The 16,999-nt window shown below is 38.3% G+C and overlaps 1 protein-coding gene and 1 long non-coding RNA gene across 7 annotated transcripts in view; one reads left to right on the top strand and one right to left on the bottom strand.

The window, feature by feature from the left end:
• The window catches only part of LOC106020089 (uncharacterized), a 252,097-nt gene that overhangs the window by 72,011 nt on the left and 163,087 nt on the right, over positions 1-16,999 (top strand). For all 6 annotated transcript variants that reach the window (XR_011808848.1, XR_011808851.1, XR_011808849.1 and 3 more), the window contains one exon: positions 481-633. This is a non-coding gene — a long non-coding RNA (uncharacterized lncRNA). The remainder of the gene's footprint in view (positions 1-480; positions 634-16,999) is intronic.
• Positions 1-16,999, bottom strand: part of TACR3 (tachykinin receptor 3) — a 36,708-nt gene that overhangs the window by 14,608 nt on the left and 5,101 nt on the right. The window contains exons 2-3 of the mRNA XM_005029699.6: positions 5,619-5,807; positions 4,109-4,259 (exon numbers count right to left, since the gene is read on the bottom strand). Coding sequence (XP_005029756.1) covers positions 4,109-4,259; positions 5,619-5,807 — 340 coding nt within the window. The remainder of the gene's footprint in view (positions 1-4,108; positions 4,260-5,618; positions 5,808-16,999) is intronic.

The raw sequence follows: 16,999 nt of genomic DNA, 5'->3' as shown, positions 1-16,999 counted from the left end.
GTAGCACGTATTTGTAGTCCTTCCAACACTTCACCTGGCTATTCCTGTTTATCTGCTAAAAGCTTCCCATATAGTAATTTTCAGTGATTTTTCAATTTACATGTGACTGTTGTGACTCCCCTGACATCATTATTCCTACAGTTCCACATTGATTTCAACATATTTTCCTTTTCAGATGGCAGTCTTAAGTTTTCCGCTTTTTCATTTTCTCCTCCACTGTGTTCAATATACTGTATTAACTGGTTAAATAGATACATTTGACCGTAAATTGATATGGCATGTCTACTTATGTCAAAAAATATATATAAAGCTTTGCAAATTTTCTTATATAGCTAGGCTGGTAAACTTGACCATCTCTCTAATGCTTTCTGTAATAATAGTGTGAGTCACTCGTAAATGTATTTTTTCTTATTTACATGCATATTTACAAAATAGCTTTGATGTTGGGAAAATGTGACTTTTATTCAATCTTCATTGCAGTAAGAAGCAGAGGTGATGCCTCAGCCTGACTGTGGCAGGAGAAGCAAAGAATACAAGAGGAGGCATGAGCATGGAGGAATCATGAACACTGCCAAAACAGATGCACAGTGAAGTATTATCATGAAGTTAACAGAAGGAAGGAGAAATGTAAAGGTAAGGTTTAAAATTAAGAGTGTTTTCTGTTCTTCTGTATTCTTCCTGTTGGGTCAAAGCAATGGTATCTTCTGTTGGGAAACGTTTTTTCAGGAAAAGTTTTATCAGAACTGTATCTTGTGACAAAGACAGTAAGTGATTGATTTGATTTACACTACATAATTATTCCCTCTTATAGGTTAAGTAAACTCTGGAGAGGGATTGGAATGAAAAGTTAGATAGAAAAAACAGTGGGGAGACAATATCTGAGGGCAGGTCTACGTCTGCCTTAAATGTGAGGAACACTGGCCTAGAAAAGCTGATAGCAACATTAAGAGCCATGTATAAACTGCCTTTATATATAACAGTATTGAAATTATAACTCTATCTTTTGAAAATGGGAGTTACAGGAGAATAAAGTAGCTGAAGATCAGTCAATATCGTGCCAGTAGCTTTAAGAAGAAGGGTTAAAGTCTGCAAAGTCCCCACATGTAGTGGGTGGATGTTTAAAAGTTCAAAAGACTCACATTAGGCAGTCTTAAATGAGTCAGTCTATGAGACATCTGATCCCTCAAAGAAGAGGAAGAGGAAAAGAAAAATGTGGTTCAAATGTTGGAGCATGAATTAGGACAGAAAGTAACTGATAATGGACTGGGATCTGAAGCCACTGGTGTAATGCTTAGTCTAGCCCTGAACTGACAAATTGTATGAAAGGTAGATAATCAGTTTTTGTCATGAAATAGCTCCTCCAAAAACGTTTCCTCAAGTAATCTTATCATTCCCATCAACTCCTGAATTTCTAAAAATTTGAAATGTTTGACCCCCTGACTAAGTATGACTTTCTGTTGTCCAACCTATATTGTGTAGAATGAAATTCTTTGAGTTCTTTATCCTTTGTGGTTGCTTTCAGAAGAATTCAGGGTGCCTTGCACTGTCACATAGACAAAGTGATGTGACTATATTAACGATTTCCTCAACCTGCAAATCTTTTCTTGGCAAAGAAAAGATTTAATAGGTCTTACATGAAATGTTCACTAACGTCTTAACACCAAATACCTTTTCAAACAATCCTAATCAAACATGCTTTGCGCTGTATCATTGCGTAACATGGAAGACACAGTCTGCTGCTTTACAGTTCTCTGTAGTAAGTGCAGCCAGTACAGACTTTTCATATGCTTAGGTATCTGCATACAAAACAGGAGGAAAAATAGATGGTTTCTTTGTTTGAATAAAAGAAAAGCCATAGCTTTGTTATCAGAGGCTTGGCTGAGTGATAACTTTATTTGGATTCTTGTCTATTCGTTTATCACCCTGAATGACCTATTGTGATTCATCTTTCCAAATATGAGTTATTTCATAAATCCTGTTGAAGAGAACAGCAGTGGAACTGAAGAGCTGTCATGGAGCTCTGCCAGTGAAGTCAGAGATGCAGTTAAAATATATCTGTACATAATTTCATCTCCTAGTTGCATGGGTTGAAGGCATGAATTCCAATACTCTCACACTTAAAATGCTTAAATTAAGTATTTATTCTCTTGCATATATTTAGAGTTCTTAAGGAGTGCTGTTTTAAAACTATTCAAGTGATCTAATTGGACATGTCATACCATATATTAAGAGAAATTTTGTCTTCAGAGACCTTTGGTGTTTATGACATAAGATGTTTATTATACTTGGTTATTATGATAAAAAGCAGTCCTGTTCTGGGATCTTCTGCTTCTCCAAGTTACTGCTTTTAGTAGTTACTGTTTTTAATACTGCTTTCCACGCTTGCTTTTTGCAAACTGTATCTCTTATACAAAATGATCCCTCAGCTTGTCCTCGCAATCAGACCCCAGGCACCCTCCACTGAGTATTTTCTTCCTTTTTTTTCAATGGGTGAAAGGGCAGTGTTGGTAATAACAGTTAATTGACCAGTGAAAACTATTTCTGCGTATGTCCTGTAGAAAAAGACATTCTGTAACTTTGAAAATACACTTCTGGTAAGGGATAACATGGATGGCAAAAACTGTAATGATAATCTTGGACTTTTATTGATAATGTTAAGGACTAAAATGCTGATCTTGTGACATGCTTTCAGTATTTCTGGAAATGAGTCTAATAGTTTAACCTTGGGGCGTATATTTAAAGCATACTGGTTAGTTTTTCGTGATGACTTTTCATCATTTCCTCTCAGTTCACATACCAAAATATATTTGAACTAATACAACACAACAGTAGCGATAATATAATCGCTTCCTATGGAGAGGTAACACTATGCCCTCTTAAAAGAGCTACATGAAGTCCAAAATAAATAACACTTCTGGTGTCATGGGAAGCACAGGGTGTCATACAGTGAAGATGTCTAGACATGCCTATTATTGTGAAAACTGAAACTTGGTATAGAGCCTTCTGGATGTCTCTCATGCCTATGAAGAAGTATGAATGAGAAAATCCTAATCTTTCCTTTCATATATGCTCTGTCATAACAACAAATATAGTATCTGGAAATAAACACTTTCATATTCCTGGCAATGTCCTGAAAGAAATGGAAACATCAGTGTTCCTCAGTATTGACAGAAAATTTCCTCTTGTCCCAGGACCTAACAAGTTGCATTCTGCTAATGCTGCAGTGTGGTGGCATATACAACAGGTTCAAATATATTCATGTTATCACGAGTCAAAGTAGGCATTTGAAAATATGCTCACCACTGGTAAGTTAGGCTCCATGTTTGGGTAACATTTTTACAAATCCTAAAATTCAAATGTGTTGTAGTATGAAAAATTGTTAGAAATAAAAAGCAGAAGGGCTTGCTTATTGTTTGCTCTACGTTTTGTTGCTTTTAAAATATTTTTCCTGTGCAGTTAAGAAAAAAATATAAGAAACAAGCCTTCATAGCTCTGAAACATCATGAAATGTGAATTGGAAATAATCAGGTCATTAGTAATCCACAGTCCTGTTAGACTAGTCAATATTTACAGTCAAATAAGTTAACAGAAAAAATACTATAAAAAAAGTTTTGTGTATTTCTCACCAATAGGTAGTTATGTAAAACCTAGAACATTCAATACGAACAGGCTGATCAGCACTCATCTCAAAGCTGCATGGTCCTTAATGTATTGAAAATTACAGTAAGATTCACTGTTTTTTCAGTAGGGTGAGAATCTCAGCTAATGGTTTGCGAATCCATTGTTCAGAACTCAGTATTTTAGGTCTATAAAGGCTAAGAATTTGGGCTTTGTTTCCAAATATCAGACACACTCACCTGTCACTAGATAGGGAGTATGAAGTTAAAATCCCAATGTTTTTATTTAATGAGGAACAGTGAAGTTAGAAAAAGAACAACTAGCCAACGTAGAAGACAACTTGTCAAACTTGATTTTTTTATTGAAGTAGATCTCTTATGACTGTTATTTCAAATGACTTTGTTTCTGAAAGAAAACACTGGAATACTTTGCAACACAACTGCAGATGATGTTATTAAGATTCACGTAGTGAGGTTTAAGGGAACAGTACCTTTCTCTTAGCTTTGAGCTGCTCATGATATTTGTCGGATGTGTCGCCTGGTATTTCTCCTCCCCAGAGAGTAATTCCCACTATGGAATAAGTGATGCCCATGACAAGCAGTGGGAAACAGTAGACCAGCACAATCACAATGACATGATACCTGCAATGAAAAAGCATTAGGCTGATAAGTGCTTTCAGAGCTGATGGAATGGGCTGCTAAAAGTCAAGTGCTGTTGTAACGCGAAGCATGTTTGATATTGATTGGCTAGTCCTTGGTGCTTTCACTGTCTTTTTGAAAAAGTCTTGAATTGCACTGCAAATTTATTTACATTTTAATGCAAGTGCTTTCTGGGGTCTCTAGCTCTGATTCTACTAGCATAGATTAAGAATGACTCTATAGTAATCATGATTACTGACTGCAGAATAAGTTACCTTTGTCCATGGCTTGCTGAATTGATTTATTTATTCCACAGTCAAGTATCCTAAGGGCAAGCTAAGGGTTCTGAGCTCTAGGCTTGACCATAAATGAAAGAAGAAAGCCAATACTGAAATACCAGTTTTATACAAAGACACTGATAAGCATCCTCTGTACATGTGCTTCACATGCTGTATCTGTTGCGCGATATCGGCATCTCTGCTGACTTAAACATTGGTAAAAAAGGGTAATTTCTTTTGACTCCTGTTAGGTCCATGTTAAATGCCATCTTCGCATAAAATTCCAGTGAATGATCAGTGAAGAATCCCCAGCTGTCTCTGAGAGTGGCCTTACTGCCCTAAAGATAAATACCCGTGGATGGCTCCTACAGTGATACAAATTATATATGATCAGGGCCTCTTTCACCTGCCCAAAGGAAGAAGAAAGGTCAAATTCAATGATGTATGGTTGCACAGGTTTTCAGCCTTGGACACAGAGTTCATCTTAAATACCAATGAGGACATGAAAAAAGGGCAAATGATGTTTCTGTGCCTAGATAACCACTTATTCCTAATTCTACCAGAGGGACAAATAGAGAATATATTCAATTTAAGTGGCTGTTATTCCACACTTTCAGAAACTGGAGTGAATTACAAGATCTACAATTTTCTTATTCAAACTGATGTTTGAGATAAGTAAGTGTGATAACGTAACAGAATAAGGTGGGAAGATCCAAACCTCTCACAAAAAAAAACAGAGGAAAAAATCTGACTGTGACAAGGAGAGGCTGGAAATGCTTCTTTTCCTGTTAGGATAAACTGGAAGCTTGCTTGGAATTGGGAATTCTGTCCCCATTTCTGACCAACTCTGTCTGTATGGAAGTAGTAATTTTAAGCGAGGCAATGACGGTAAACATTGCAGCATGGGATGGAAAATGGTCGTGGAAGAGAATAAATATTTTTTTTCCACTTATCACTTAAATGCACCATCTTCCTAGCTCAGAAGGCCTGCTCTCAATGACTGATGCTGTTAGCTATTCTCTGCGTAGCATCCGCTGCAAGTGTAGACATCACCATGCACAAGTGTAAAGGAACAAAAGCTTACGTAAAATGCTGGTTTGGACCACCTGGCCATGCTACATAGCAAAGAGTTCTCCCAGGCATCACCTTGGTTATGGAGTAGAGGCACTGAGGAAAGGCTAACAGGAAAGCCAAAATCCATATGCTCCCAATGACCACCTTGGTAGCAGTTGCAGAGAGCCTGGGTTTCAAGGGATCGATAATGGCCATGTACCTGTAAAAGAAAGCAAAAAGAGAGTCATAGGAAAACATCAAGATAGACAGGTAGAGAAAAGCACATCTTGCTTTCTGTCCTTTGATCTCTGTATAGGTGCAAGGAACACAGGAGACCCAGAGGTTTTGTGTTTTACATACTTTGTACACAAACTCCATGCTTTTTACATTTTCTTTCCATGACTACTGCTTTGATTTTTAGATTCAACCCTAAATCAACATCTTTTCAACCAACTTCCCTGATCACTCTATTTTGTTTCATTTATCAATGACCAAATAATGACCTGCCAAATTATTAATAGTTTTAGTTTAATAATAATTAGTTTAATAGTTTAGTTTCTTTCCACTATTGGTTAGAATACTGTGAAGTATCAACCAGAATCACATTTATACTTCTGTAAAACTAGGGAGATACTGTCTGCATACACATAAATATATGTATACTGAAGGAGCATACAGAATAACTAACTACATGGTTTTTAATCGGACACACTAATGCTTTCCAAAAAAAAAAAAACCACAAATAAATTGTTTTTACATTTAGGCTTTGCTCCCGAGCCAGAGGGTTCCCCAGGCATATTAGAAAAATCTTTCTATTCAATATTGGAATGCAGAGTTGTTTGTGAGTGAATGTAGGAGGTAACAGATCAGCAATTTAAATCAATGCATTTCCATGGAAGTATTCAGTGCTTCTTTGGGAGACTGAAGATCTGCCTTCTGCAGTCATTGAGAGCATTTACATTGTACAATGTGCTTCTGGAATCAGAATTAGAATAGTGATGTTGTAAGAAGCTCCTGAGGAAAAAACTAGGACAAGTCAAAGGAAACAAATTTTAAATAACTCTTTTCTGTGTTTCCTCGTGTTTGTTTGTTTGTTTTCATATAGTGTGAAAACACCTGAGGCAGGCAGCGAACTGTGACGAATATGAAAAACAGCTTGAATTTTTCACTACTGACAGTTTTACGAAATTCTAGGAGAATGCCTGGATTAGTTTCAACAGTTTGTCATCAGTCATGGAGATTAATAGTGATTCAGGAAGAAACAAACTCACTGCCAGGGAATAATTATGGCCCATATACTTCTACTCTCTTTCGCAGTACGTGTCGAGTTATCTGATCATCTTTGACAAGATTATTGGAGTATATCAGGGATTTCCCAAAGGCCCTCTTGTTTGTGACTTTGTCTTGGCTTTCACTGGAGGTCTCCAGTCTTCAAGCCTGGTTACTGTCATTGTCCCTGTCTGTTTCAGGTTTTAATGGCAATTAGAAAGTCAAACTACACCTGTTCCTGCCTACGTGTGTAGATAAAATATTTTCACCTCTTTTCAGTACTGCTTCTCTCCTCGTGTCATTTATACCTTCTAAAGAAACTGCAGTAAGTAGTACTGTGATTCTTCATCTACTCTTTCTATACATTTCTATCTCATATAAAGATGGAGTGGGATAGATCCAGAGATTTATTTATTTTTTTAATGGGAAATTATGTAGGGATTAAAAAGCATTGTATGGCAACACTGTATCCTGAAGGTATCGAAGAGTGTGAAAAAGAATCACTTTTTCTCATTGTATTTCTATATTTTTTTCTATTGTTGAGACTTTAGGTGTTGCTGTGGGGCTTAGAAGTTATAACATCAACTTATGCTCATAGGTAATGAGTGTAGGTAAGGTTGAATTAGAAGATCCTCTTCCAAAGTGACACTTACATGTGATTAGTTATTTTTCTTGTCTATATTTGTCCTTTTGGCATTCATAGATCATAACGTTTTCAAAGCCATTCACGACGTTTACTTTTTATGTTCTCATCTTTGCCTTCAGCTTTAGATCATGAAAACCTTTCTTACAGTAGTAGGTGAGTGCTTGGGTCTATGTACTACCAAATTCATACAGTTTGCTAGATTTTTAGGAAGGCTTTGAATTGAAGTCCATTGAAATCAGTGGAGAAGCTTCCATTGATTCGAATCAATCCTTTTTCTGGATGATAGCTCTGATCTACTACAGTTACTCATTTAAAACAAAGGAAGGTGTGATTGTGATTTGTCCTCATTGTTACATTACACATGTAAGACTTGCCCAAGTCTATAGGTACAAGCCACTAATAATAATATTTATAGTAGAAATGCTCTGGATAAAAAAATATGCAAGTAATCTTTTGCATCTGTATTTACCCGCTATGGCAAACAAACTTGATTAGTTGATTAGTCAAGATATTCCTACTTTTTGAAAATTTCTTACTTGAGAGATAGGTAATTATAGGATAGATATGTGGTTTAGCAAAAATATCCCTCAGTTTATGGTTAACCATCAGACACATGATAAATCCAACGTCTGCCATCATTGTGGCATTCAGCCCCCGATAGCATTTACTATGCTGATACCTTAAAACATCTAAATGCTCAAATAGTAGCAGATCTCATGAAAATACGCATCAATTGGATTGTTACCCTCTACCCCTTAGTTCCACCCTCCTTCCTCCCAACCTGGTAATGATGACATAGTTTTGAATCCCGACTCTCAAAGTGATCTAGTTTGAGTGTGGGTTGCCTTATACTGTCCAAAGCGCTTGATCATCTGTGCCTGCAGTAGGTGGTAACCCATAAACAAGTCATCGTTTTCATATGCCTGTAGGACTCCTAAGGCAGATCCTCCCAGCCTGGGATCATTCCTTTCAATTGCTAGTTTTCTTCAGATTGCAGATTGACACTATTTTATGTACTATTGTCAGATGTTTGTTACGTTCAAATTATTCTTATTCCCAGATATATTATTCTTATTCCCAGTCGGTACCAAAAATACTTCTCTCTGGCTAAGATAAAATTGTGTTGTTATACCTCCCTGTCTGGTGACTGCCCTTTAAAGTGCTGCCTTGTTTGTGTGAAATGACTCATGCGGCTGTGCTAATAGAAATTTTAGCTGTTGGCTATCTGGGCGAGATAAGCCAAAGGACAGGGATCAGAAGAAAAGCACTCTGCTTGTCTTTGTTGATGAAGTTTGAGTGATGAGCTAACTGCCTAGCTTTTGCAGAAAATGGATTACAAAAACGTAGCAGTCAGTCATTCTAGCAAACAAAATGAAATGGGAAGGAGGTGGAGGAGCCTTGAGTATTCCTTCAATAACGCCTTCGTGTAGGACAGGCTTAGGTGACCAGAGAGTATCGACAACTCTCTGTTACTGAACCTTTGATAACAAACCTGTTTTATTCTAATTTACTAGTAGACCAACAATTACAATTAAGTATCTAATGTTCCCCGAGTGGCTTTTCTTAGAAACAAAACTGCTTAATTAACATAATGAGATATTGCTTCATAGCTCCAATTGTTACACGTGTTCAACTTTTGTCATATGAGTTTGGTTGTGTTTTTCTAGGGAAAATTATTGTCAGTCAAAATTTAAAAAATACCTGAGCAGCTGAGCTGTCTCCGGATGTTAATTTCTGTAGCCAAAAGATGCCATAGAGAGAAGTGCGTCCTTCTCAAACTGTTAGCTGTCATTTGTGAAGGAAGCTTACCCCTTCTTGATGATAATTTTTCTTGCTGGAAATGGTACCTAGCCCTTGCTGGTATTGAGAGGTGTGAGTTGGTTGTCTATCTCCTCGAGGAGCAGTCGCTGTTTTTTCAGTTGGCCCTTGCCTTTGCTATCTGTTCATTTTTGCTAGGGTGTTTCACAGAATCATAGAAAGGTTTGACCTTTCTATGTCTTCTTTCTTTAAGGTTTGACCTTAAAGACCATCCAGTTCCAACCCCCTGCGATGGGCAGGGACACCTCCCACCAGACCAGGCTGCCCAAAGCCCCATCCAGCCTGGCCTTGAGCACCTCCAGGGATGGGGCAGCCACAGCTTCTCTGGGCAACCTGTGCCACTGCCTCACCACCCTCATAGTGAATAATTTCTTCCTAATACCTATTCCAAATCTACACTTTTTTAGTTTAAAGCCATTACTCCTTGTCATGTTACTCCACTCCCTGCCAAAGAGTCCCTCCCCAGCTTTCCTGAAGGCCCCCTTTAGGTACTGGAAGGCCACTAGGAGGTCTCCCTGGAGCTTTCTCTGTTCCAGGCTGGACAACCCCAACTCCCTCAGCCTTCTTTCACCAGAGAGGTGCTGCAGCCCTTTGATCTGTTTCATGGCCCTGCTCTGGACTCGCTCTAAGACATTCATGTCCTTCTTGTGCTGGGCCACCAGAGCTGAACAAAGAACTCCAGGAGGCTCTGAGTAGAGGAGGAGAATCACCGCCCTCGCCCTGCTGGCTACACTTCTTTTGAAGCAGCCCAGCGTACGGTTGGCTTTCTGGTATGCAAGCACATATCAGGAATGAAAGCTCCTGCCAGAATGGGCTGGAGGTGCTGTGCTTAGGTGTTCTTGAATTAGTGAAGGTGAGGAGGCTAACTGTGGGATGATGTGTCTGCATGATGCAGGGTATTGCACCTATACGATCCAGTTACACATGGCTGACAACTGCCTGTCTCCTTCCATGGTGTAGCTATGTCATTAGGGCTCATTTCTTTGCTGTAGTTCATATACTTTCGTACATTTCCTATGGCAAAGTGCCAGAAACAAATGCCAAAGTGCCAGTTGCAAGGAAGAGCACCAGATATGCTGTCTGAATTGTTGACTGAATGGTGTTTAAAATCTACTAGAAACAGGACTGTGGGAGGAGGCCAGGAATAAAAGGGAGTAAAATAACAGTAAGTAAAGGGAGTAAAAGGGAATAAAATAACAGGATCTGGAGCAAAAGCAAAAGAATGGAGGTAGGGAACAGGCAATGTCAAGAAATTAGAAAGAGGAGAAGCAAAGAAAGAATTTGGTTCAGGAGAATACACTAAAAGATGATAGCCACATCACTGAAGGATGATTTATGATGACTACAAGCAACTGAAGACTGCTTACGCTGCTGAAACAAGTTCTGTAGCCACACAAATATGCAGTGAGTTGCTGTGCCCATTTGCTTTGCAGTCATTGGACTTGTATTGTTCAGTCTCTCACTGAGATCTTCAGTTTCAGGATTGGACTTCTGATGCTTTCTTACTCCAGAAGGAGCTGGTTATAATGCCACGGATAGTTTGTTCCACACAGTAAAGGGGGAGGGGGTGCTGAATTTAAAGTACGTATCAACTGAGAAGAATTATCTTATTATGCTCATTTGTCACTATAAGCAAAAACCATTATTACCCTATCCAACATAAACACTAACACTTGCAAGGTAATTATAAAATGGACTATGCACATTTAGAAATTTAATAATGTAAATATGTGCAGGTGGAAATTCAAGCCAACACTTGCAAGAATCGCATTATTCAATGTCTACGCTGTGTGTGTGCATTCTCTGAAGAATTTTTAGGTAGCACTTTAATCACTAGCATCACTAGCCTGTTTTATTATTATTATTATTTTTCTGTGATCACAATATATCCCACTGACATCACTCTTCTTTCAGCTTCGGCTGGTGTTACTCTTTGTTCCTAGCTAATTACTGCTGAAGTCACCAAGAGCCCTTCCATTGAACCTGATGAGAAATCAGTCAGGCTGCAAGGTGTAATGGCTGGTGCATGATGATGTGCTTGCTGCAGCGCTCCCTCCCTTCAAGACAGTTTTCTTATCTGCTAGGGTTATGAAAGATAAAGTTTCTTTCAGATCTGCTCAGTTTGGCTGAAGTCCACAATTTACCATTAGGTACTTGTTTCTTAGGTTTGTCAAAAACAAAAAATCTGTTTTCTCTGAAACCATAAAACAATCCTCATTTGAATAACATTGGTAAACCCTTTAAATTACTGTTCATAATGACAGCACAGTCACGTAGCTGTGTGCTTGCTACGGTTTGCAAACAACCTGAGAGACAGCTGCTTAAGTACTATAAAATCATCCTAAGTTTGTGTATTATGTTCCTGACAGTAGAAGGTAAAAAATAATCCTAATTTAGCTTTTTGTAAGACTGCATGCATTGGTTAATACAGGCAGGAACATTTTCCCCTTTTAACACATTATTTAGAAAGTTGTTGCAAAAATACATTGGACGCTTACAAAAAAATGCTGCATTCAAAACTGGATCCTACAAATTCCCATCTGGAGATACAGCTGGAATCCTTTAGTCATCCTAAGTGATTTGATTCACCTGTTTACAGGGTGTTTATAAAATCCAATGGAGAGTTCAGCCCCAGATTGTAACAGGAAATTTGTCAAAGGGAGGGATTGTAATGGGGATTTGGCAGAGGAAGAGACTGAGAGAAAATGATAATGCATGCATATAAGTGGCTCGTCGATGGCAGATAGCAGAGTGCACTTCATGAACACACAGATGCTGTTGTTCCCTAAAAATAGCTGATCTGAAACTTTGTCTCCTATCATTGCATTTGGAATCAACTGGGAATTAAGAAGCTTAGTTACGGAAATTGCTGTGATTCCATGTCCCTTATTTAAAACGTGGTCATTGAAAGTCCTATAAAATGTCTCTGTAAGGTGGGTAGAGTAGATTAAAGGAGATTGAATGAACGGTGAGAATTTAGAGGCATTTTTTGATTGACGAAAAACAAATCTGCAACTTCTACATTGATTTCTGCCTACCAGTGCAAGTCCTCAATCTTTTCTTGTGGAAGTGATTGGTGTTCTTCATTGAGACTAACTTGCTCTGCAGGAAGCGTGGCTGTGGGCATTTTTACAGGACTCTCTTGGTTGAACAAGACTGTTTTTTCGTGGCCAGAAGGATCTGTAAGGTGCAATGTCCCTGTTATGCAGTGTTCATCTTAGAGCTAAGAGCATAAAAAAAAGCATATGACTGTGATAGATAAATAAACACTTTGTAGGTTTGAGAGGTCAGTGAGCTGTATCCTAAAGGGGTGACTTGGTACTTGTGCTTGTCACCCAGTGCTTTGCTTTTGGGTACATCATATCAGAGCCCTTAAAACAGGAATACTGGGATTCGGTGTTGAACACCCTGCAGGTGTTCAAGGCCAGGTTGGACAAGGCCCTGGGCAACATCATCTAGCAGGTGGCATCCCTGCCCGTGGCAGGGGGGCTGGAATGAGGTGCCTTTAGGGTCCCTTCCAACCCAAGCCAATCTGTGATTCTGTGATATTCCTCAGTATGGCTGAGCCCTCCTAAAAAGTGCTTCCTACTTGAGGAACATTTCAATTATTGACATTTGTGTGTGATTTTTGTGTGTGTAACTGATTTTATGAGAGGTATGCTATAGCTGTGCATATTCACTGAAAAGGGATAAGTTTTCTGTGGTCTGTCTCATAAATTGGACTAAGGGACTTCTCCTGACAGGAGGGCTTCTGTTTCTCCTTTTCTTTGAGTTCAATCTACCTGGGCTATGAAGAATCAATTTCTATGCAAAGTTTGAAAAAACAGCTCCATCTGCACAGACCACAGCCTGCTCTGTTATTGCCTACATTTCTGACACTGCCATCTGAATGGCTTTCTTTCTCCTGGTCAGGATGAATAGCCAGGACAGATACGGAGACAGATAGGTTATTCCATTCTCTGTAGTTAGCTCAGACACTGTCAGATTATAAGATCGTTGACACCTTGGTTCATTAACTGACTATAGCGATTGGTAACGAGTCGTTTATTATGAATCAAAATTGAATTATTTCAGTGCAAGGTATGAAAAAGAACCCTTACTTCATAACAGTAAAACACACAGCCCTGTTACTGCAGTCATTTATCTGCCTATGGGTGAACACCTTTTCTGATGAGAAACTTTCTGCTTTACATTAGGATGACTTCTGCAGGTAAGACCAAAGGAGAAATCCGATCAAAATCAGGGTCTTTTTATGTGGTCAGCAAAATGTATCCCTAGGAAATTTCTGTTCTCATCCCTAAAATTGATTTAGAGGCCAGTGATAGTTCATTTTAAAACTTTGACTTAATCCATGTTAAAACTGTAAAGATGAGTGCAATACAAAACAACCAACCTCATTTATCCAACCGTGAGTTATACTTAGGTTCTTGTCCTGCTATGGGGTGCTAGGCTGCATTTGTTTTGAAATAACTTGATTTTGGCCAGGCCAAATATTGTGAATGATACAAATTTGTCTCTTCTTTGCTAAACAACCAGGAATACATGTATGTAGACAATGATATTCAAGAAAAATAAACAAACAAAAACAAAACAAAGCAAAACCAAGCCCTCAACTGTCTTTGGAAAAGTGCTGCAGGTTATATTCCACAACAGACTACCGATGTATCTTTCAATAGTTTTTATTAAGCTATGGATAAGGACACTTAAAAAAGTATTTAAGCCTAAGAGACTGTCTAAAATGAACTTCTCATTTGAACATATGGTTTGAACTTGTCAGATGTTGTTTCCTGCCTTGGACAGGAAGACTTGGGGTTAGTTGCTGTTGTAAATGTTGCTTGGGGGCTGGAATTAGATGATATTTAAGGTTCCTTCCAACCCAAACCATTCTATATGATTATGCTGCTGCAGAGATTGGCTTATCAACCTCCGTCTTTTCACTGTACTTTATGAAAGCAGCTTGTTAAATAGAATATTTACTCAATGCAAAACAAGAAGAAAGCTGTTGTGCCTATATTTATTCCCAAACTGTCTCAGTATGTTACAAAAAATGTAACTCCGACAATAATTTTGACAAAAAACCCAAAGGTTCTATATTTTTGCTTGATCATTGTGAACTTATACCACATCAAGAAATGGCTTATTTTTCCTGTCTCTGACAGTCTGAATCCTGTAGCAATTGGATCAGGATATTCTGCCGAAACCATTTCACCTCTTTTCTCAGAAAGAAAGAAAGAGAATTGTCAAACCAAGAAAATCATTTCAGGGTGCCAAGTCATGTGGTGTACTTACAAATGACATTTCAAAACAGAATCCTTTGTGTTTCACCTCGTGATTTTTGACCCCTTAAAGCTCTCCTGTTCAACTTTTTCTCTCTAGTTCTGAGAACTAATATTTTTAGAGCATCCTGGATACTGGAATCCAGAAATATCACGATTCATCTAAAAATACTCATTCTGGGAACATGGAGAATGGGGAAGGTATTTCCCATTTGAATTCTGTTGTTTGACTGGCAAAGTAATAATAGTAAAAATAGAAATACACTAGTAATAATTTTAAAAGCATGTATTTGCATTTTTCTCCTCATGATATTCAACGACCAAGGCTGATGCAATACTATAAAGTCATCCATTAGTTTGGACAAAAAGCTGTATTAAGCTTTAGTTTGGGGGAAAGGCAGATGGTATTTTGTGTACAGTCATAGGATAGCAGAGGCAGGTAAAGCTAAATAACAATCAGATGTGAAAAAACAGCATTGTGGGGTTATAGAAACTCCCTTCATCCATCTTTACGGATGAAAACGTTCTCAGGTATAAGGGGGTTCTGCCTGGGGAAGATAGTTTGTAAAGTACAAGAAACCTGGAAGGAAACCCATCTGGGTTTTGTTTCTCATCCCTATGTTCATCTCTAGCTGGTTTTCAGTGTGATTTCTCTCTTCTCTTCCCTGTACATGGAAATCAATTCTCTGAGACTTCTTTCCTTTGAATGACTTTCAGAGAGAAGGGGAATGAGAGGCCACAGTCTGCAGGTTTGTTTGGGCTGAGCTGTGTGCAGGCGACGGCAGCTGGCTGGGCAGTGCAGGTTTTCTCCCTGCCATTTCTTCAGCCTCTGTGCAGTGGTGAGCCAAGCACAAGAAGCTTGGTACCATGCCCCTGTACGAGCTCAGTTATCAATACAAATACCAGCATATATGTTTTTGGCATGCGTCTTTTGCTGATGCTGCTACCCTCCGACCACAACATGATGGCGTGCCCCGTTCACTCCATATCCAGCCTATTGGACACGTTTGATGTCATTATTTCACACATGCATTTCCCTATTCTTTGGTGTTTCTGAGCACATGGGACAGGTGACACTCAGGCATTTTACTACCAATTGAGATGATGTTATTCTACAGCAGAGATGCCCAAGTGCAGTTTGACAGGTTTATCCGTTTTGAAATGTTTAAGGCACGTGAAGGCCTTGAACAATTTATCCCAGGAATAGAAACTCATTCAGAGCCAGATGCCAAAATGTATTCTATTGGAAAGAATGTGCATTTTTCAATCTGCCAGCTGCCTACTTCAGGATTTCAGTAACAGATTCATTTACAGGGCTTGCGGTACCGTTTTGTGACAATAGCCCTTCTGGCAGCATACACTTAGAGAGCTTGGAGAGCCTAGGTGGTATTTGAGTGATACTGTGTACACATGATGAATTCTAGTTCTGTTTGATAACCTGAATCATGTGCTTACAGCTTGCAATTGTCTTCTATTACAAGCTTGTATCACATTACTTATGCTGAAGCCTAATGACTCTATGACTATATAGAGGAATTACTGACAACCATTAGTAATTGAGCAATGTTACTGGAAAACAGAAAACCGACCCGTTTTTATGTGTACTTCTGTAGATATATTAGAAGTCTAAAAAGTAAGGTGGAAAACAAGAATGACAAGTTTTGAATAAGGGGATATCGATTCAATAGATACACTAGGAAATTGGTAGGAAGAACCTAACACTGTAATATAAAGGTTCATAAAAGAAGAGATTAGAGCATTCAATAAGAGGAATGAAACATCATTTTAAATATAGTTTAAAATCAAGTCAGATAAAACAAAAGTATTTATAAACAATATAAAATTTTACAGTTTGAAACCCCAAATGTGACTGAAAAAATAAACTTTAGGATTATATACTCACATAATTTACAGTAATAATGGTGAAATGCTAAAGGAAATTAGAAAGGCTGTGAGGGCAGGTCATACAATAACAGTAGAAGATAATAGTGACTTTGGTGTAGATGTAAACTAAATGCTTAGACTATGTTAATGACTGCTTTATGGAGTATCTACAAGGAGAAGTCCAAAGAAGACGAGAGGCTCTTGAGATGATCTCAATGCCTAGAATCTGGCTTAAATATTATTTTTCAAATAGTGGTTAGAGTGTGCCCACTTTTAACATCTTGGAAGAATCAATAAAGGCCCAAAACCGTCTGCTATAGTAGTGTTTGATGTAGAAAGGGGGAACAGTGAGAACTTAGGGAAGCTTATTAAAAAGAAATGAGAAGGCCAACCAAAAGGAAGCAGAGACTCTAATAACAAGACTCAAAAATGTTCTGAAACGCAGAGATTCTGCAATTATCCAATATTTTGTTAGGAAAGGTTGATTTGATTTTGAGTTTGATTCATGTTCAGCAAAAT

This window comes from Anas platyrhynchos, chromosome 4 (assembly GCF_047663525.1).
Source record: "Anas platyrhynchos isolate ZD024472 breed Pekin duck chromosome 4, IASCAAS_PekinDuck_T2T, whole genome shotgun sequence".
Classification (NCBI taxonomy): domain Eukaryota; kingdom Metazoa; phylum Chordata; class Aves; order Anseriformes; family Anatidae; genus Anas; species Anas platyrhynchos.
Note: the sequence above shows the minus strand (reverse complement) of the source record. Positions and strands in the feature narration are given on the sequence as shown.